Source organism: Cyanistes caeruleus, chromosome Z (genome assembly GCF_971803275.1).
Source record: "Cyanistes caeruleus chromosome Z, bCyaCae1.hap1.1, whole genome shotgun sequence".
NCBI classification, from domain to species: domain Eukaryota; kingdom Metazoa; phylum Chordata; class Aves; order Passeriformes; family Paridae; genus Cyanistes; species Cyanistes caeruleus.
Window position 1 is genome coordinate 2,011,642 of NC_141732.1, and position 22,487 is coordinate 2,034,128.

Consider the following 22,487-nt stretch of genomic DNA (forward strand, 5'->3'; position numbering starts at 1 on the left):
TTGATTAATGTATAAAATAGTCCCAGTTCAATCTAGCCTGCAATTATTTGCGCTGATTGACTTTTGTTTTTTCCCCCCTCTGGTTGAAGAACCTGCTCCAGCTCCCACTGAAGTGCGCTGAAACCCTCCCATCGATCACAGGGGGGATGAATTAAACCCATCAGCATTTTCCTATTCACCCCTCACTCTAACCAGACATCCCTGTGCTGCGTTTCCCCACCTCATTATGCACCTCTTCATGCAGCATTTCAATTTCCTAACAGAGAAACTACATCTAAAGCTGCGCCGTGCCCGAGTTCTGTGCGAACTCACAGAGTAAAGGAGTTTTTTCCCCTGCTCCATGTGCACAGCTCCATCAAAATATAAGTGGTAACTATAAACTATAAACACACACACACCCCCTCTGGATGACAGTGTTTGTGCAGCACAGAGATTAGCACTGATGAATGGGCTCTGTGTTTCCAAGGGTTAACGCTAATCTGCCAATGCAATAAAACTAAATTGAAAACAGAGCGATGAGTAATTACTGGTAAACTAATTAATATGAAAATCAGTTAAGTGTAATAAACAGGATTATTCTAGCTTGGGGAAGTAGTGTTTATGCAACCATCAGTTAGAGTATAAGAAATTCTTAGCAGAGAGAAAATGCAAATTTGTTGATTTTTTTCTTTTTTTTTCCAGAGAAAAATAATAACATTGAAACCTATGTCATACTGCAATGCAATTAGGCATAAATACCAGAGACATCTCATACTTCTGAAGGCAGATAAACCATGAGATGCATTCAGATACAGATAGCTTAAACTTACCATGTCTTCCTTTGTGCCTTTTACTTTGTACATTGTCCATGACTTCCCATCATTACTGTAGGCAATTTTATAAGATTTTACATATTCTGGGCTTCCAATCCTCTTGGCACCTTGGGTTATAACTCCAGTGACTCTCATCTTCTTCTGCAGGTTTATCTGAAATAACAGCACACTCTTAATCTGAGGGACACAATCCTTGATTCCTTTAATTCTCTTTTATTTATTTTCTTCTTAAATGAGGAAAAAAATGTAGCAGTTACATTTAAATGACTGCTTTTATATTTGCATTCATTCTTTTGATCTTTCATGAATTTCATGTGCAAGGCTGTAAAGCAAATGAATGAAAAAATTGAACCAAAAGCTTGGACTATGCTTATTTCCTGTATGTGTGCAGACATATATATATATATATATATACACATATATATATATATAATGGATATACAGAATATTACTGGGATACTGCTTAATTTTGGCATGTAGGGTTACTCCTACACATTTCCTGCCTGAAAGGAAAATGAAACAGGGTGATAATTTACCAAAAGCTATACCTTCTGTTCTGTTAGAACCTAATTTACAATAGCAAAAGGTCTGAAGTTAGTATCAAGCAAAACTTCTGTGTGAAACTAAAACTACACGGAAGTTCTGGCAGCAAAGAAATTAGACTTTCCCTTGACTCTCTTGACTGAAAATTCATATACCTAGAGATCAAGGCTGAAATGCTAATGCTAAAGCAGTCAATAGCAAAATATCAATCAGTGGATATGAACATTCCTCGTGTGCCTGTCTGAGCTGAACACAGCACCTCAAAGTACAAAATGAAGATTTGTTCAGAGTGAGGAGATTCAACATGACTCCAGCAGCTTTAATTCTGCCTGCTTTACCCACCTGTGGCATGGGGACTCTGACAACCCAGAGTGTGATATTCAAGCCCAACAGTGTCAGACTTGTCCCTGGGATGAAGTCAACCACGACTTGAGTCTGTGGCAGCTGCACTCCCACCCTCTCAGCTGAAATCTGTGGCTTTTTGCACCAAATGAAGCTCAGCCACGAGCTGTCACACCGTGAGAGCTGTGTGAAGGTGCAGGCAGACGTGCAGTGCAAGGAGATGAGTGGGAGTACTCGAGAGCAAACAACTGGGACAGGGCAAACAACACATTACACTACATTAGCCCTTGTCTCTTCAAAATGAGTTTTATCTTTGCTCCCCAGCTGCTGGAGCTGACCCAGTGCAGTCCCCACTGTTTGGAGCAGCAGCCCCAGCACGGGTATGGGAGGCAGATCTGCTGTCCAAATACCTTAATTGCTTTATTCTCTACACTGTGAAGCCTGAAGACTTTCTCCCCCTTGGTAATGAAATCTAACCTCTGCGAAGGATGTAAGGTGATCAGACTTTGGTGTTTCAAAATCTCTCTTTGTGCACAATAGGAAACCTCGGGTTTCTTTGTCCAAACTATAGAATTTTGTGGTTTCTTCTGGGATTTTTTATTTTTTTTTAATAAGTCTAGCTATTTCTCTGCTACTTTTCTGGAATAGTTGGCTTCTGGTGTAGTTTCACCATAGTTCTCCCTTTAAGAAATTATTAAACACTCACACACTTTTGGATTAACAATGTGCATTTTCAAGGTTTAGACCCACTGAGAAGGGAAGAGCCTCCTATAAAAAACATCAGATTTTTTTACAGGTTCTTTTCCACATATAGCAGGACAGCTCAGGAAAATTTGCAATTCCACTGGGGAGAACGACTCACAACAGGAATTAAGACAGGTATAAATTAGAAGAGATTCCTGACTTTTTTCAGCCAGGGAAAACTTATTTTCCCAAATTCTTGATTCCCCAGAGGGGAAAACAAAATAAAATAAATACATTATATTTGTAGAAGGACAGCTCCAGAGACTACGATTAGTCCCTTATTAAAAATGTAGCTAACATGAAATGGTATCCAGTTAAAGTTTTATGAAAGTCTCTTATGAGTAGTTCATTCTCTGTGTGGAATTTCAGAATATTAATTAACAGGCAAGTAAGCCAATTTTCCATGTATTTACAAAATTGCTAATAATGAAGTGAATACCATCTGCAAAGCCAAATTAGAAAGCACAGTGAAACAGAAACTAGACAATGATTATTTGCTGAATGGTAGAATCTTCACATTTCACTACATGGGGAAAGGAATGTATAACACAACACCAAACAAATTTTGTTTGATCCAGTGATGCAGATAACTAATATTTTTTTCAGTTTAATTATCAATTTTTCTTTTTCCAGGTTATTATCTTTGGGAGGGCTTTTTTGGATGAGAATTTATGGGGGTTTTACTTCCCTGTTTACTCACAAAGAATAACTTCTAATGAAACCATGGCTTTAACTACTTTATGTCCTGTTCCCATTTGTGGAATCTTTCCATTTAGCCAATTTCTTGATTGTTATCCGTCCTTTGAGTGACAAACTTTATTTTTAAGCAGTTTTGAACTTGATACAACACAAGAAATAAAACCGGGCTGCTTTGTTTTTCAAGATCTACATATCCTGTCAAGGTTAGCAGAAAAAATCACAATGAAAAGGGGAAAAAAATATAAAAAAAGCTTTCAAATTCCCATGGCCTGCTTATATAGAAATCCCCTCTGGGCTAAAATAATGCTTTTCAGTGAATATGGATACACCAGGAATTAATTTTCCCTTTGGGAAAATCTTTGGGTTATTTTATGTGCTTTAACTTTTTCAAGTTTGACCTCAGCAAAAATTACAAAAATGTGGAAAATGCTACAACTTTAGCAATGGCTGTAACAAAGCAGGTGCCAAAATCTTTCTTATTTAATATACATCAGTAGGAAGCTGTGAAGAAATGTCTACTACATCCTTTAGTGCTAAAAGCTTTTTCAAATTTGTTGTTCTGTGGCAGTTGTGAGGGGAAAACAACACAGGAAGCTCTTCTTCAGATCCAGGACAGAAATTTATATATTTAAATTATATAGGTGATGATGTTTTAAAGCAAAGAGGTGGAAGTCACCAGGACAGGGAGAAAAGAATAACATATCATTTTAGGAAAGCTAATGGATACACCTATTAAGGATCCCTTATCATTACCTAGATGAACTGGAAAGAAATCAAGGATGAAAGAAGATCAATAGTGTTTTGAGTGATTTACCTCAATAATTTAAGTAAGAAGGCATGGTAAAGACCTTGTAAAAAGAAAATGTGGGCATAGACATTTAAGGAATCTACTTACAGAGAGATAGAGAGATATGAGAAAGAGAGAAAAAGAGAGAAAGAAAGAGAGAGAGAGAAAGAGAGAGAGAAAAAGAAAGAGAGAAAGAGAGAAAGAGAAAGAAAGAGAGAGAAAGAAAGAAAGAAAGAAAGAAAGAAAGAAAGAAAGAAAGAAAGAAAGAAAGAAAGAAAGAAAGAAAGAAAGAAAGAAAGAAAGAAAGAAAGAAAGAAAGAAAGAAAGAAAGAAAGAAAGAAAGAAAGAAAGAAAGAAAGAAAGAAAGAAAGAAAGAAAGAAAGAAAGAAAGAAAGAAAGAAAGAAAGAAAGAAAGAAAGAAAGAAAGAAAGAAAGAAAGAAAGAAAGAAAGAAAGAAAGAAAGAAAGAAAGAAAGAAAGAAAGAAAGAAAGAAAGAAGGAAAGAAAGAAAGAAGGAAAGAAAGAAGGAAAGAAAGAAGGAAAGAAAGAAGGAAAGAAGGAAAGAAAGAAGGAAAGAAAGAAGGAAAGAAAGAAGGAAAGAAGGAAAGAAGGAAAGAAAGAAAGAAAGAAAGAAAGAAAGAAAGAAAGAAAGAAAGAAAGAAAGAAAGAAAGAAAGAAAGAAAGAAAGAAAGAAAGAAAGAAAGAAAGAAAGAAAGAAAGAAAGAAAGAAAGAAAGAAAGAAAGAAAGAAAGAAAGAAAGAAAGAAAGAAAGAAAGAAAGAAAGAAAGAAAGAAAGAAGGAAAGAAGGAAAGAAGGAAAGAAGGAAAGAAGGAAAGAAGGAAAGAAGGAAAGAAAGAAGGAAAGAAAGAAAGAAAGAAAGAAAGAAAGAAAGAAAGAAAGAAAGAAAGAAAGAAAGAAAGAAAGAAAGAAAGAAAGAAAGAAAGAAAGAAAGAAAGAAAGAAAGAAAGAAAGAAAGAAAGAAAGAAAGAAAGAAAGAAAGAAAGAAAGAAAGAAGGAAAGAAGGAAAGAAGGAAAGAAGGAAAGAAGGAAAGAAGGAAAGAAAGAAAGAAAGAAAGAAAGAAAGAAAGAAAGAAAGAAAGAAAGAAAGAAAGAAAGAAAGAAAGAAAGAAAAGAAAGAAAGAGAAAAAGAAAAAGAAAAAGAAAAAGAAAAAGAAAAAGAAAAAGAAAAAGAAAAAGAAAAAGAAAAAGAAAAAGAAAAAGAAAAAGAAAGCTGATCAGTTTTACTATTTTAACATTTAGCATTTAAATTTATTTTAAGACCAATGGATTCAGACTTGACACTCAACCTCTGCTCATGGGCCTGTGTTCAGCACCAGCTCAGAGGGATCTCCTGTATCCAGTGATTTCCATGGGACTTGACTCACCCAGGATATGCCAGGGATTTGGCTGCAATCCTTGAACACCCAGTGCCCTAAAACCTTATGGCAAGAAGAACTTTCTGAAACTTGGATAAGGCTCTGTTTGACACCTGCAGGCTGTGGAATCTGCTCTGATGGCCTTTGCACGTCAATAAGGAGGATTTCTGGGTCTGGAGTGCGTGGTGAACACTGAGTTGCTCAGGTAAAACTGTGTGTGAAATGAAGCCAGCAGTCGGATACCAATGCATTTAAATCTGACTCTACAAGAACTGGGTTAGAACAAGAACACACAGGGTGGATGGTGCAAAGTCACTGTGCTGGTGCTGAGGAAAGCACAGGCAGGGCACAGGCATGGAGTCAGCTCAGTTTATGTGAGTTCAGGGACTGTGACAAGAAGCACCACCTCAGGTCCTCTGTTGGGTACACAGTTGAATTCATCCCTGTAGCCAAAACAAATCAAATAAAATCATTTGAGGCAGGTATCTCCCCATCCTGAGAGCTGGGGGAAAAAAACTAACTCTTTTAGTTTAAGAAGTCCCTGAGATTCCTTCTAATCTTATTTGTTTCCACCACCAAAGTCCTCCCAACTCCATGATTACACAGAGCACTCTGATGATCACAGCAGGTTACAGAGCCCTGGCCTTTCTCCACAGGAGGGGAAAAACACAGGGTGCTGTGTTCACTGCTCTCAGCACTGATCCTGTAGGAGTGATTATCTATTAAACAATTTTCACTAATGCTTTTGGCTCCAGTGACTCACACAGATCTGTTTGGGGATGCTAAATTGTTGTCTACGCTGATGAAGACAAACACAATCTACGTAACCTGAAAAAAAAATCCATATTGGAAAGGAAATAAACAAGGAAGACTTTTTCTCTAGGAGAAAGTGGTAATATGAACAAGGCACTTTTATGAGTTCCTGTTGATTGTACAGTGCACCATTTTCAGAGGTGACTCAGAAACAGCCCTGCAAATCTGAATGGTGTGTGTGCAGCTCCACTGTGAGTTAATGTAGGAGCTTGTTTTTTGTGAACAAGTCCAAAGGGCTCCACAAAGCAAAGGCCATTGGTAACTTCCCAGCATGGTTTACAAACCTTAGAACCATAGGAAAAAGGAAGATTAAATTCAGAAACGTAATGTGTGAGTGTAATGGAAGAGCAGGGACGGGGACAGCTCCAGAGGAAGGTGTTCATCTTCCTCTCACAATTTATGATCAAATGTTAGCATATTCAGTTTGCAGAAGCTATAAACTGGGAAAAAAAGATAAAAAAAAACACCCATCTGCATCTGTCTTATCTACATTATTCCAGGCAGGAGAGGAGAAGAGGGATGGGAAGACAGAGTGACTTTAGGAAGGCCCCTACATGGTGCTCCTGGACAGAATCCATAACCATATTCCCCTCATTTGTTATCTCACTGTTAGCAATAACTGCACTAACAATTCCTGCAGAACAGCCTTGTCTGAAGTGTTCCTCCAGAGCAAGCTTTCCAGAAATGCTCAAATTAAAGCCTACATGAAACCTTGGATCTTTGAGACCTTAAAGGTAGTTTTAGGTTCATAAACAGGAACGCATTTTATGGAGAACAAAGGTGTTTACCTGTTTCAGTTATGAGATGGAATAGCATTGTCATAAATAATTCTTCATCTTTTCTAGCACAAAGTAAATATATCTTTACTGCTACTCACCATTACTCATATAAAAATGGGGTTGAATAAGAGATCAAGGTTATACTGGCATTAAAAGATTTATTACAGCAACCCTTCCCTGCTGATCTCATCAGGTTTTGAAGGATTGAAATTTAATTTTTTTTGTCTCTTCTTTCTTTTTTTTTTTTTTTTTCTAAAGCCATAATTCTGACAAAGCTAGATAGAAAGCACCCAGAGAAACATTCTCTGATGAAAAATAGGGACGTTTGCCAATGGAAATGTTTTTTAATAAACCTGGGAAATGAACAACCTGACACAATTCCCTCAACACTGGCAAAGTCAGTGGCTCTGAAATCTCCCTCCTGTGCTTCCTATTCAGTCTCCAGGATTGTTTCCTCCAGCCTGAGCAGGAAAAGCCGCTATTTCACCCTGGTGCCACAGCAGCTGCAGAGCTGGGCAGGTGATGAGGAGCAGGAAGGGCACCCCAGGTCAGTCACTATTAACTTCCCCGCTGCAAAGCCTCGCTGGCACCTGCACACGAGGTGCTCATCTGTCTTGCCTGTCTGTGGCTTTTTGATACTCTCCTAATCAGCACTGTCAGCAGAGCTCCCCCGGATTTAGTTCAGGGCATTAATGCAGTCAGCACAGTGGCAGTGATGTGTGTTTTAAGCAGCACACAGCAAGGAAATGCAGTGATTTATCCACGGCAGCACCGCAGCTCTTGCTGACTCGCTGGAAGGGGGTCTGCCCCGTGGAGGGAAAAAAAACAGGTTTTGTTGTAAAATATTCACATGATAGTGTAAATTGTTGTCTTGTAATAGGCTAGGAGAACAAATGTTTGTTACAGGCTTCTCTGATATTAATGATTCCCAGCGTGACTGTGGGATTGCACCTTGAGGACAGAGCAATTAAACACTCAGGTTTGTTTCTGATCCCGGCCCATTCTGTTTCACTTATGTGGATGAAGGTCCATCCAGCAAAATATCCTCATAACTTTGCTGTTAAATCCTCTGCAAACTCACCCTCCTGCTGTTTCCAGTCTATCACACCTCAGGGTAAGAACAAAACACCTCTCAGGACTTCCCTGCACTCACCTGCATCTCAGCCTCAGACAGCCCTCTAAAAACAACTCATCACCCTTGCCATCCTCAGTGAGACTTATTCATGTACCTTCTTTAAATTAGTCATGCAGAATCAGAGATGCAAATTGGACCACTAATTTAATTTGCCTCTCTGTGAAGAGATCAGAATATGGGTTAGACCCCACTTGTATGGAAAACATAAATACAAGGATTGTTCGGCCCATGAAATGCTAATGTGGAGGAACATATGTTATGAGAATTATCAAAAAGCACCTACTTCATTTGGCTTTTGTTGAGAACTTTCAATTTATGCCTCAGAGAGTTTACATAATTAGGCAGACTAAAAACTTGCTTAGTCTGTTCCTTCTTATTATTAAGTCATTATTTTAGTCCCAAAGGTAGTTGTTATGAATGCCATTAACGGGATTATATGAATTATTCAAACACTGGCATGTTTAGACTGTCATCTTAAGAAAGGGCCCATAATCAATCTCACATTGTTCAGAGGTTCGTAGCCCTGCAAAATACCATCTTATTTGCAAAGTATTGATCAAATGAGTATTAACTATCTGAAACTGAATGTTACCTAAGAAACACCAAGGTCATTTATTGCTATTATTAATTTCTTCATATGCTTTGAACTTGTGAAAACTCTTCCTGCCTTTGGAATGTTAATGGATCTCAGAAAGAACTTCCCCATGATGTCTAGAAGACATCCTGACGAATCAGCCTAAGAATAGGTAAATAAAAATGCCAGTGGAAATATCTGCATGTATTTCCCCTTGTAAAACAGCTTTGATCAACAGCTCCTAGATCTAGAAGATGTGATGTCAGACTCAGGTCAAAACCACATACTTTTCTTTTTATCCTACATGAAAACCGTGTTCCTTGGGGAAAAGAAGGGAATTCAAAAAGGTGCAATATTAAAATCAGCATGAAAATACACTCAGGGAAATTTCTGGTTGTGAAATAATTTCAGATATTGAGAGGTACTTTCTTTCACACGCTTTCCATCCGTTTTTATGGCACTTTGGCAGATGCACTCTGGTAAAAATGCTAAAAAAATTAGAATCTCCTCTCAAGCCCTGAAAGGACAACTGGGAAAAATTCCCATTCTGGCTTCAGGGGGCTTTGTCTAGGTTCTACATATGTTCCCAGACCAAGAAGTCACGGAATTATAGAATCTTAAGGTTTAAAAACCTTCTTGTGAGGAAGGACCTGGGGGTTCTGCTGGGCAATGAGTGTCCTGGGGGCGAGGAAGGGATCAATGGGATTTGGGGGGACACTGGGAAGAGCACTCCCACGAGTCAGGGGAGGGATCCTGCCCCTCTGCCCAGCCTCATGAGGACACATCTGCAGTGCAGAGCTCCTCAGGACAGGAGGGACATGGAGCTCCTGGGGCAGGTCCAGTGGAGAGGGACAAAGGTGATTCAGGGCCTGGAGCATCTCCATGACCAGAAATTCTGAGGGGGCTGGGGCTGCTCATCCTGGAGAGGAGCCCCAGCTGAGAGGGGCCCTCAGCCCTGGGTGTCCCTGGGTGTCCCTGGGTGTTCCTGGGTGTCCCTGGGTGTCCCTGGGTGTCCCTGAGTGTCCCTGGGCACAGGGAGGGACAGAGCAGGCCCAGGCTCTGCTCCAGGCCCAGCAATGGCACCACAGCAATGGGACTATCTCAGAATTTCCCCTGGCACAGGAGCAGAACTTCTGCCCTGGGCAGTGCCCAGCCCTGAGCAGGGAGGCTGTGGAGTTTCCTCCCTGGGGATATTCCAGAATTACCTGGACACAATCCCATGGGGTCTGGTATGGCCCTGCTGGAGCAGGGAGACAGGAGCAGGTCCCTTCTGAGCTGACACTTGCTGGGATTGTACGTATATATTCCTACATAACACACACACACAAAATCTTAATATCCTGGCATGTAATCTTACTTTTTCTTGAACTTTGTTCCCTGAACCTTAGCTTTATTGAAATAACTTGAAACCACACTTTTGTAGAATTCAAGTCTAGCAGGATGGTAGCTGTGAGTGAGGATTCTGAGCGAGTGGTTAGGAGGCAAAAAGTCTCTTTTGACCATCACACAACAGCATGGCATCATCTCCCAGATTTGGATGCTGTCCTCCCCACCAGGTGACTATGATACTCACATCATTCTATTATGGACCACCACACAGGTGCTGGGGCACCTTTTACTTGCTTCTTCCCTGATGCAAGAAACCACGTGGACACACATTTGCTCCTTTCGGTGTCAACACTCTCTAAGATCTGGTTGCTCTTAATATCAGAGTGGCAAATGGGAAAAAAATAAATGAATACTAGTTGAAGTGGATGGTGCTGCAGATGCAGGGAATAAAGTGTTTAAAGGTCCTGTTGCTTCAGTCCTTCAGCCACATTAGGTGGAGTAATTAAGGAAAGCTGGCACGGGGGCTGACAGAGCATGTTATGGATGGTGTTCACAACAGCATCAAGCTCCAGTTGCCATGGGGATGCTGACTCTGAACTGACTACTTTAGTGCACCCAAAACCTCAGCCCAAAGTTGTTTGAACGTGTTTGTGTGTGGGTTGGAAGCAGGAGGTGTGATATGAAATGGATACCAAGATGTGGGGCACCAGGGAGTCTGTGGATGGTTACATTAAGAAATAGGCTCCCAGTCCCTTTGTTTTCTGCTCTGAGTACACAAATTACATCTTTGGCTTGTAAGCTAAATGTGCAGATGCTGAGGGAGGTCTGCAGGGAGCAGACATTGGTATTGAGTTCACTGAAGTCAGTGAATTTATGGCAGATTTTAGCTAGCAGAAAACCTCTTCTAATTCCTGCAGATCAAATGTCCTGCATGGCATTGCTTTAATTCAACTTTCCTTATTAGTTTCTGTTCTCCACAGCTAAAGGCTTTCAGGTACTTACTGCCTCTCATCAATCTCCTCCAAGGAAATCCTTCTATGACATTGAGCCAAATTTTGAAGTATTGACAAAAAAAAATAAAAAAATAAAAAAATGCAGAACTTGAACAACTTATTAGCATTTAACTCAGCAGGTTGAATCTTCCTACGCGGTGCACATCACCTTGCAGGATGACTCTGAGACTGCACTTCATAAAGTTCATCTGACACTGAGATGAGAGCTACATTAAGTGATATAAAACATTTAAGCCGCAGTGACAGGTATTTTTGGAAGCCTGTACACGAGTGCTCATGAATGAGGAAATGAACTTTGACAAAATGAATGGTTTCACAGATGGCAGTTTGCTTGGAGCTCTCACCAACAGATGTTTGAGTGAATGTTCTGCAAGGCCTCTGTGTATTTTGGGTTTTATCATTTCATTAGCAAATAGCTATCACCTGGTGTGTACTTGCTCTTTGTAAACTCTTGATGAGGAAGCTGTTAACTTTTTTCCTTTGCTTTTTTTTTTTTTTTCTGTTTTTTTGAGGTTTTTGAGGAAAAACCCCACTTTATGGTTTTCTGCTTGAGGATAAGAATGATGGAATTTAAGTTTTTATACAAATAGTTTTTGTGTGTGTCATAGTAGTTATGATTAGGTTTGTGAGATTCATAGTCACAGACTTATGCCATGGGACTGAAAGTCCCAAAAAGGTGAGGCTGAGCACCAGAGGTGGGGTTGAAACCAAAACTGGTGTGAAGACACTTGTGTAAAAAACAAATTAATCTTCAATCAGAATATAAATTCTACCTAACAGCAATTGCAATATATGTAGACTTTTTTTTTTATATATATTATTTATTTATTTATTTATTTTTTAACAAAGAGAAAGCGTTCTCTGTGTTTTTCAAGGAAAAAAAAGAAAAAAAAGACTAAATAAATTAATTCTGATTTCAGAGGTCAGGGAAATATTTTGCCCTGAATCTGCTGGGCTAGGTCCCTTTCCATCACAGGTCATATTTTTTCTTAAAAATCTCTGCAGCAAAAGTGTTTACACATCATTTCAAGAAATAGAGTGAGGAAATTTTCTTAAAGCTGTGCAAAGTTATTAAGTAAGTTAAATTAAAAAAGCAAAAATATCGTTTACAACAGACACACTGAGATGGTCAATAAACCAAATGTATTTTACTTTGGACTAGAGTACTAATATATTCAAATTGCCAATTAGAAGTTGGGCATATTTTCCATCAAACTGTTGTATTTCTCATTATTATGTTTCATTTGAACTTGAGTGCATAATTTCAGAAAAAAACATCTGGGGAATTAATTTGAAAAATGATAGAATTATAGTTCTCTTTCCATATAGTCTAAGTAAAAGTTGTAGCTTATCCATTTTGAAATTATGACTTGCCATTCAAAAATTGACTCGAGAAATTTTAAAAAAAAATGAAATACAGATGGAAAGGTATGAAGTCTTTGAAGAAGAAACCCCAAATTAAATATCTGGGGTCATCTAGCAATAAAAACTGGAGGGAAAAAACTGAATAATCAGCCTGAATCAACTTTATTTCCCACTTTTTGATTTTGCAACCAAAATGAACAGTCTACCTGTTTTGTAGATTAATCCTTCAATTCTCCAACTACTCACAATAATAAAATAAATACTTGATTTTTTTTTTTTTAAACAAAGGGTTAACCATGCCAATGTCTCCAGAGAAACAGTTTATGCCATTGTAGTGAGGGATGACAAAATAGGGGTTTTACCATCCTATTTAATATTTTACATTTACACACAACAGTCTCCATCAATAGGTCAAGTGTTCAAACACATCCCCCACACAGCTGGCATGATGCTGAGTAATTACTGCATTTTCTCCAGATTCTCCAGGTGTAAGCTGTGCTCGAACCTGCTCTCTGTGGCTGTGGGTTAACACTTTGTAAAAATGATTTCCATGTCCAAAAGACCAGAAAACTGTTAAAAGTTGTGGATAGGGGGAAAAATTAATTAAAAAATACGATGGTTAATAGGATGAAGAAATAGAAATAGAAATAGAAATAGAAATAGAAATAGAAATAGAAATAGAAATAGAAATAGAAATAGAAATAGAAATAGAAATAGAAATAGAAATAGAAATAGATAGAAATAGGAATAAAATAGAAATAAAATTAAGAAATAGGATGGTTAAAACTGGGAGACCAACCTGGGAGTGATGGAACTGGGAGAGGAGAAGAAGTGTAAGGGCACAGACATGGATTCCTAGGTTAGAATTCACTAGAGAGGAGTAACTTTCACAAACTCCTGCTGGCAGTTTGTATTAGAGATTAGCTGCCATTATGATTTTGGATAGGGTAGAGGGATAACAGAAACAATAATCCTGCCCATGGCCATATCTATTCTGATTCATACTGCCTTGAAAAGAATAACTAATACAGGAATAGAAAAATACAGATGCAAGGAATGAGCAGAGGTGAAGCGAAATCAGAATAAAACAAACCATTGTATTTTAAAACCATAAATGCAAAAGGACAGAAGGGAAAAGAGAAACTGCTGTTAAAAAAAAAATTAAAAAAAAAAGAGTTGACAAGAAAGACTCATTACTGGAACAGTCAATGTGAGCATTTTGGTTATACTTCAGGACCAATTAATGAAAAATAGATGCATACTATTTTTTTTTTGCCATTGTATATGGAAACTATAAAAGTTAATATCACCAATAAAGTGGTAAGCAGTACACAGGTGTTATTTTATCACAGCCAACCTGTGAGGAGAAACAGAGGTCAGGAGAACTTTAAAAGCCAGATATGACTTACTCAGGCTTTAATTTGCTTCCAAAAACATGGTCAGTGACCCTTTAAATCACCAGCCAATTACAAGCATTGTAGTGCCATTACTAATTACATGCTGAGAGTGTAAATTTAAAATGGCAATTTCAATTTTCAGATCATTGGGAGAATGCAGGAAAATGAAATTGCATACTAATTAGTTCATGTGTATAAGACACCTGAAAGATTAGATAAAAAAAAACCAAAAAAACAACTTCTGCACTCATTACAAGTGAGTTATAAGCAGAACACTCAAACCTTTTATTTGCCAGGCTGCATGTAAGTAAAGAAATTAAATGACAAAGAAAATTGATAATAATGGAACAAGGCAAAAATAGCTACAGGCCTGTATATAATCACACTTTGAGGGACTTTGCCTATTATACACGGCTTGCTTTAGAATTTATCTAGCATTAGAAGCAACAAGAGGGGAGCGGGCGATTGCTTCAGGTTCACTGCGCTAAATGATAATTTGCATGTCCTAAAGATGGATTTTCTGGCTTTGTAGCTTTCCACTTAATCTCTGCCAAACACTCACGCTGTTTTTCCAGTGCCTTCCTGGGGACCAGGTGCTTCGTCACTCAGAAAAGGCTCCATGTGCAGGCTGCTCCCAGTAGGGTCTGGGAAGGAGGTGGTGACACAACAGAATAAAAACCCAAGTAGAGGGTTTGACATCTTTTCTCCTGTTAAACCAAAGGCAGCCAGAAATTTTGCCGGAATCTGGATTTTTTGGGGTTTTTTTTTGGGTTTTTTTTGTACCCCTCCACAAACATTTGTGGAGCATCTCCCTGGGCATTACAGAAGCAGTGCAAAAATATGACATGGGATTTCTGCTTCTCCTCCCATCAGAAACTGCTCACCCACACGAGGGTCAGTCAGTGTTTGTCTTTTAAAGCTTATTTCATGCTTGAAGGACAAGGCAGTGCTCTGATGTAAAGAACTGCTGTGCATAAGGTGTGAGTCTGTGGATGTTTCCACCTTCCCAGATCTAAAAAGAGTTTCTGCAGAGCACTGAAAAGCACTTTTTCTTTGCAACTATCATCTCCCTAAAAAGTTTCAGATTTTTCTGGTTCCAGATGTTTTTAAAGAAATCCTCCCAAGACCTCTGCTCTGAAATTACAAAGAATATTTTAAAATTTGCCCTGAACTGAAAAAAAGAGGATTAAAAAAAAGCATTTGTCAGGTTTTGTGAAAATGATAGATTAAAGTTTTTCTATTTTTCAAGAAAAATGAGAAGGAAAAGAAGGGAATGCTTAAAACACATTAATTGTGTGATGTAAGCTTCTCAAAAGTCCTAACACCCCATGGTTGTCAAAATTACAGAATAACCTGTAAGGAACTGGAATAACCTCCAAAACTCCAAAAGAAAGAACAAATTCTTCAGACCTGATGCCATGGGCTGAGATTTTAGTCACATTTTCCCCACTGGCCCGATGTTCCTTGCAGGAAAGAGCAGAGGGAAGGTTTCCCAGGGAGCAAAGTCCAAGGGAGCCTGGCAGCTGAGCCAAGCACAAATGTGGAAGCATCAGACCATTAGATATCCCCATCCAGTTCACCTCCTCAGAAAGACATGTCTAGGGGGCCAGTGCTAAATGATTTTGAAATCTTTCTCCAGCTCATTTAGTGAAGCCCACGCTCTAACACAGACCAAAAGCTGACATTTCCATTATCCATTAAAGTTACATTAGCTTTCTACTCCCATGGAAGTAATTCTGCTCAGGTCCCCCTGTGTGATCCTTTCCAGTTCTTTTCAATGTATAAATTTTACAGACTTTCCTAACCCCTCTGATCTTTATGGAGGAAAACTGACTTACGACACGTTGAAGGGCCTTTGTGTTTTCACTCTGCAATAAATAACAAACAGTAGCACCAGTTTTCGTTTTTCAGAGCTGACAAAATGCAGCACTCCCACTGCACCAGTTTCAGAAAACTTCATCAAACTGTGCTTTGTGTCTGCTCTCCACACAAGAGAAATGAGCAGGTAATTCTGTATACTTCCCCACCCCCAGATATTTAGGAGCCTCTCAGAAGGATAAAAAATGTTACTCAGGGAAAAAAAAAAACATTGATTATGAGAAAATGTTAATGCCATGTACTCCAAGGTAGACTCAGAGTGTGTCTGACATAGCTGAGGGCATTATGGACAGTTCAACTTAATGCTGGAAGATAAAATACCCAAACACAAAATGTTTTACTAAATCCTGCAGTGGGTTCCCTGGAAGAGAAGCATCCTCCTCACACTGCTGATCAGTGCAGGAAGTTTTCCCATGTGTATCTAACTCACTAACCTTTATTAACCAAAGCTAAAAGTGCCAAAGCTTTGCCCAACTCATATATCATGGAAACACCATCCAAGCAAGGAGCCTCAGCAACAACTAGGTAATTACCTTCATTAAAACACTGCTGCAGGACTTCATTCTCACTGCTTTTACTGAAGTTGGTATTTGGGCTTTTGAAATCCACTTCGCAGTGAGGCCATTGCTGTTTGAATCACTCTAGCAATAACATCCTCGAGTGGGATGAGAAAACGTGTGCTTTCAGCCCCATGGATGTGTCTGAACTAACAGCTGCTTCCACCTTAATTAAAACAGTTCATGTTACTTCCAGTAGTACTTAACCTGTGTGCCCAGAGCAGCTCAGCAAAGAGGACCAGCTCTTCCAGCACGCTCTGGCACTGCCAAAACCACACTTCAAGCACCTTTAGCATGTGTCATGATATCTCCAGCAAGAGATAATGCTGTGATATGCTTCTAAGGACCTGACCACCAAATGCAACATATGTGGAAAACAGTTTCTTTGAAAGGAGCCTGTAGAAAATCTGCTTCCACGGTTTGGAGCCACAATGGAACATATGCACATGGGTTTTTAGATTAAAAAAAGAAAAAGGCCTGTGCATTTGTAAAGTCAAGATTATCACTGTTTTGCAACTAAATAGTCCCTTTTAGCCTCGGCTATGTCTCTGACAGTGAATAAGAATCTAGCTGTTCGTTAACCACTTGTCTCCATCAGTTTCTTAAGTGACACTGGCAATTGAATCAGGGATATTTTTTTTTTCTCTTCAGCTCCATCTGTTACCTGAATCCATGGCCATCTGTCATTTTCTGCTGCAGTCCAGGCATTCACAAGACCCTTCTTATTAAGCCGTGCATAGTATGGGTACCACTTCTGGAGTCCAAAAAGAGCTCGGTGAGTGGATGATGCCGTGATTTGTTGGTTTGACACGATCCCTCCTTCTATGCCTAGTGGGCCAGAGCACCCTGAAAATGGGAACAGAAAAAAAAAAAATAATAAAAAAATGATTAAACTGAAACGATCCACTCTTCTGAGTCCCAAGTCGCAGTAATTACAATAGCATACAAATAGATCCGAAATGTCATGCCAAATGCAGCTTAGAAGAAATTTCAAGTGCTTGACTATATCACCTTTTTGTAGAAATTAAAAAAAAAACAAACCCAAACCAGAAGCTTTGCTTGCAAATAATTCTTCCCATAATAAAATTAATGAAATGGATTAAACTTTCAATTTCTTTTAGCTTGTTTTAGCTAAAGATTTGTGAGTTTGGGTTGTATGGACATGAGGAAAGAAAAAATTCTCAGATTCAAATATTGAAATGATTGTTAAGAGTAAATTTAAAATTCTGTAATTACTGCAAAGTTCCATATTGTTGCTCTTGCCTCAAAGTTCAGCATTTAACCAATCTGCTAAAAATGGTTATTGCAGTTATCTCTAGAAATGTGACAATAGACATAAGTTATCATTCAGTTGCATTAAAAATGTTTAAAGCTTTATCCATTTAATCAGCAAGCCTCAAAGTATGTATTTAACTGAAATGCTCCAGTGTTCATAATTTTATATATGGTATTCATCATTAATTTATTCACCAGAAATACTTGTAGAACTAATAGGTTTTTTTTTTAAAATCAAGATATTTCTGCATACATTGTTTTTTGAAACCACTCCATTTGGGCACAGGAACAAAAGCATTCAGCTATTGTGAGCAATCCGAACTGAGAAAATGATGAAAATTCATTATATACAAACAATTGGCGGTTTATCTACTATTCAACACCCGATGGAGTATCGGAGATTTTCCTTTCCTCATTTCTGATGCAGAATCTGGAGAGAAGGTAATCACAGGAATTGCTCTGGCAGCCAGTGTTACTCTGTTGCCCAAAAGATCTTGTGCTTTGCAGGTCAGCTGCACTTTGGCAATTTTGAATACCACAGGACAGATGTTTACTTACATTTCAGGTTTTCCCAGAAACCTGGCAGTGTCTCACCTCAAGCAGTACCCAAAAATGAACTCTGAAATCGTACTGTTATGAAATCCTTGCGCCAAGCGGGCAGAAAGTCACAAATAATTTAATTCCTCATTAATTTAAAGGTACAGAGAAGAAGAAGTGACCAGTGCAATTTGCTCCTCTCAGCCAGGAGACGGCACAGGGTAACACAGTCTCCAGGCGTGGGGTGTCACTGATGATGGAGACAAAGGTAAACTGAACTGAAGTTTCATGTTGATTGTGGTGATGGACAAACACATGCTCATGGTCTGAAAAGGCAAAGCAAAGCTCCCATGCAGGTGGGCTTCAGGGAGAGTTGCTCCTCCAAAACCTGCCCAAAACTTCCAGGAGATGCGCAAATGGAATCCTGGCCCCGCTCCAATTAACGACCAACTTGCACCACAGAATGATTTCCCACAGGTTCTTACCAGCCTGCTAAGCTCAGCTAGAGCTTAAACTCCTCATGCTACTTCTCTTCATCAGCCAAAAATAAAAGCTTTGTCCTCAGCTCTTGACTAATAACTGCACAAAACACGACGAAACGTGGCTCTCTCCTGTTGCTGTGCCAGGCGCGAGGCAGCGCCAGAAGAAAACAAACTCTTTGTCACCAGGATGGGCAGGCACAATGTAGAACACACTCAGAAAACCCATGTATGCTGGGAAAGTGTCATTCCTCATTGTGTTTTCATCAAGCATTACTTGAGGATTGAAAGGCCTATTCAAACCTTAGCCGTTTCTGAAGTATTTTCATCGAAGCAGAATGAAATCTTTTGGTGTGTAAACTGCTGCGTCTGCTTGCAAGACAGAGGGAAATGACTCCTCTCTCCTAAGAGAAGTGCATGTTTTTAAAAGTTTCTTATAGCTAATTATTAAAAAAAAAAAATAAAAATATCTGTGCTGTTCCATAATGGAAAAGAAGGTTCACCCATATGTGTCTGTGTTCATGGGTAACTCACCAACACACCCATACCTACAGAACACATGCATGAAATAAATTAACCATCTTTAAGAACTGCAGTCATAGAATGGTAAAACCTTCCATTTTAATGGTAAAACAGAAGGTTTTCCAAGGGGACCTTAAATAGGAGGCATGCTGGAGCCACGTTAATATTTGCCATGTCTGTTAGTGCATCTCGTGTCTGAGATGCATTAAATGCTATTTGAAATATGTGTGAAATCCTGACAAGACAAAGTTGAATTTTCCTTTATAACTTGAAGGTAATTTCCTTTCTAGGTTTAATTACCAAGCACAGCACTTAACTCTGTTTTTTCAGCTATGACCATACACGCTCAGCAGTGTTTATCTTCCTTAGCTTTAGGAGGATTATTCCTGAAATCCAGAGAAAATCGCTACCTTCAGGGAACAGGTACTTTATTGTACAAGCTCCTTATTTTCTTTGCAGCTCCAGTCATGGTTTTGTCACATTTGTCAGTTTTTCAATCTGAGCTAAACAAAAAATTTACCACTCCTAAAAGTTAAAATTACCACATTAAAGATACTTTCTACTTTGGTATTCGGTTCAGACATAATGACATGAGATGTGTGGAAAGCATGAGGCTGGATAATAGTTTCTAAACAATTTTATATTTCTTAAATTATCAGAACAGTCTCCTATTTATTTATTTATTTATTTATTTATTTTTTATTTATTGAGCAACCAAGATTTCAGCAGAAGTTTCATTAGGATACTGCCAGGGAGGTCCTTCCACTGTTAAATCTGCCCTTGTACTCGCCCTTTAGGTATTTATTTTAATCAGACATCATTTTCTACAAGAAAACCTTTCAATTCACTTTCCTTTATCAGTTAAAAACAATTACTGAACATATTTTTGGATAGTGAAATACCACAGCAAATGGACCTTCCTTAGCCATATGCTCATTAATTTCTTCCAAAAAACTCCACTAGATTAGCAAGTCGCTCTTTCTTCTTCTAAAAACTCTAATGGGGCTATAACTCTCTGAATTCACATGAAATTTGTTTTTCCTGAAAACTCCCAGCGGAATGACCCATCTCTGGTTCCACTAAATGTGGTTTATCACTAAAAGACTGGTCACAGACCACCTCCTGCATAAAATATTATGTTTCAGACACAAAACCCACTTTTCTTCAAGTTATCAATTACTTCTTTAGGTGTTTAGCAGCTGTGATATACTACTGACTACTAACAATGAAAACAGGCAGCAAGAGCTTTTTCAGTTTGTTTCTTTTTAAAAACTGAGATGCATATTTTGCAGAACAAGTGCAAGATGTATTTTATTTTACTGCTATACCTCTGCTTCTATTAAATCCATGGTTCTTTTAACAGAAATCATGACAGCTTGGGAAATAACAATAATAATAATATCACAACAGTGATTGTGTACAATTCATGCTGGTCAATGCTAGCCATTGAATTTAAAAAAAGGTGTTTTTATTTGTTAAGGCAGACACATTGGGGTATAACAATACGCTTGATGCAAAGAAGTAAAGAAAAAATTAAACAGCAATTAAGCTGCCTGACATGAAACAGATTTTCAAGGCAGATTTTGTCATCTGGAGGTGTTATTTCAGGGTCATTAAAAAGCAAGATAATAAGGCAAGTAATATTGGTGACAATTATGGGTATGCACTAAATAAAACCCATTGAATACTTCTCCTTTTCCTCACCAAAAACAAACCTATGCCCATAAAATCTCACTATCCATGAAAATAACAATACCAGGGTGTACCAAAAAACAATGTGAATGGATCCAGAAAGCAGAGTAGCAGAGGAAAAGTGAATTTGTCAATTCTCCTGAGTCCCCACCATGTGAAGTCAGCAGAGCTAAAAACCTGCCTTGAAGGCTTCTTTTACATCCTTAATTAGATCTAGAAACATTATGCACCATTTTGTGCCACAAACCAATTGGTTTTTAGTTCAGATTTCCGTTGTAGACCAAGGGTATGGGAATCAAACAGATCCCCAGGAAGGAGATGAGTTCTGTGCTTCCACCCTTCTCTCTGGCAACAGCAAATCCCTCCAGCTGAACAATTTTGGAGAAAAACAAAGTAAATGACAGTTAGCTTACTTGATACCTCCTCAGAAGAACATTAAAACAGGGAAACAAGTAGCTGATTCCTGTCCTTTACAGCAAAAAGACAAACTAATTTAAGATGAAGAGTTACTACAGCAAGAGATAATAAGAAGAAAGCACTGGGTAAACATGTTACTTCAGCATATTTATTTTGAATTTTTTACATTTATGTCAGTCCACAAATTAAGAAAAACGCCCAGACCGTTTAAAAATTGCTTGAAAATGTGAGGATTATTCCTCTGCAACTAGAAGGAAAAGGTTTTCTGTTATTAATGATGAAACATGCTGGATTTTTGCAGCATGAGTATATAACTCTTATTTCCTCCGTTGGTCTGCCTCTAGCTAACGTCATCCAAATATCGTCCAAACAAACAGATGCAAAATTGAGAAAACAAATCAGCTTTTGACATCTGCAATCCTTTCTTCCTCCAAGCATCTCATTTTCTGGAATGAGATTACCCTGGCTGTGCTTAGGAGAGGGCCTGGCAATGGTGCTGAACACAAACCCTGAAAATGGGATTACGGATGACCTCTGGTCCTGCTGCTCCCCACCATCTAGCCCAGGCTCTCGTTTCTTCTTATTTCTCCTGACACACAAATACCCTTGCCCAGTTTGTTCTGCCAGGGGCAACTCTTAGATAACAGCAAGTCTGATTTCCAGGAACTTGTTAGATGGGTATTTGAGAGTCTGTCATCAAAGTGCCCAGTGATGTTTTTGCAGGGCTTGGATTTTCATAACCACTTCATGATAACACCAAAATCTCCTTTACAAATGCTACCCAAAGTGCTTTTGCAGAGAGGTGGTTGGAGACACAGCTTTCCTTCCCTCTTGGGGTGTCTGTGGATCCTCTCATGGTTTCAGTGATGTGACAGCCCTCAAATGCCATTTTTACCACTGGCCAGTGGGGACTGATATTGCATTAATTAATGCTGGTGCTTGCATAGATTACACACATGCAATCTAAGCTTCTGCCTATTTCTTCTTGTTCTTTAACACAGAGGTTTCCACTCCCAGCCTATGAGCAGTTTTCCATGCTGCATTCCCCAGACTGGGATTCACACCTCTCGGATGGATAAAACAAATTTTACTTCCAGCATAGCACAGGAGCATATGGAGACAGCAGTGAAAGCAGATTATGTCTTTTTCTATATAATGTTGTGATTGAAATGGAGGGTGATTATTCAGGACTGGTTTGCTTAGTTCTAGTCTGGTAATTCCTCATTCTGCTCCTCGAGTAGGATGGATAGGATTGCAAATTTCACATCAAAAACCATTTATTCATAGATTAATGCTGGGGAACTGCAACAGAGAAAAAAATTGAAGGGACCTATACAAGAGGAGTAAAATTAAAGGAAGGCTTCTGATTTAGGAAGATCCTTAAACTGAAGACTCCTTGAAGCTGGCACAATACATTGGGAGA

The 22,487-nt window shown here is 38.7% G+C and overlaps 1 protein-coding gene across 1 annotated transcript in view; it reads right to left on the bottom strand.

Annotated features, from left to right (window-relative positions):
- EDIL3 (EGF like and discoidin domains 3) overlaps positions 1–22,487 on the bottom strand; it is a 231,965-nt gene that overhangs the window by 54,087 nt on the left and 155,391 nt on the right. Inside the window, exons 6-7 of the mRNA XM_086868065.1 lie at positions 16,807–16,988; positions 810–965 (exon numbers count right to left, since the gene is read on the bottom strand). Of these exons, the coding sequence (XP_086724191.1) occupies positions 810–965; positions 16,807–16,988 (338 nt within the window). The remainder of the gene's footprint in view (positions 1–809; positions 966–16,806; positions 16,989–22,487) is intronic.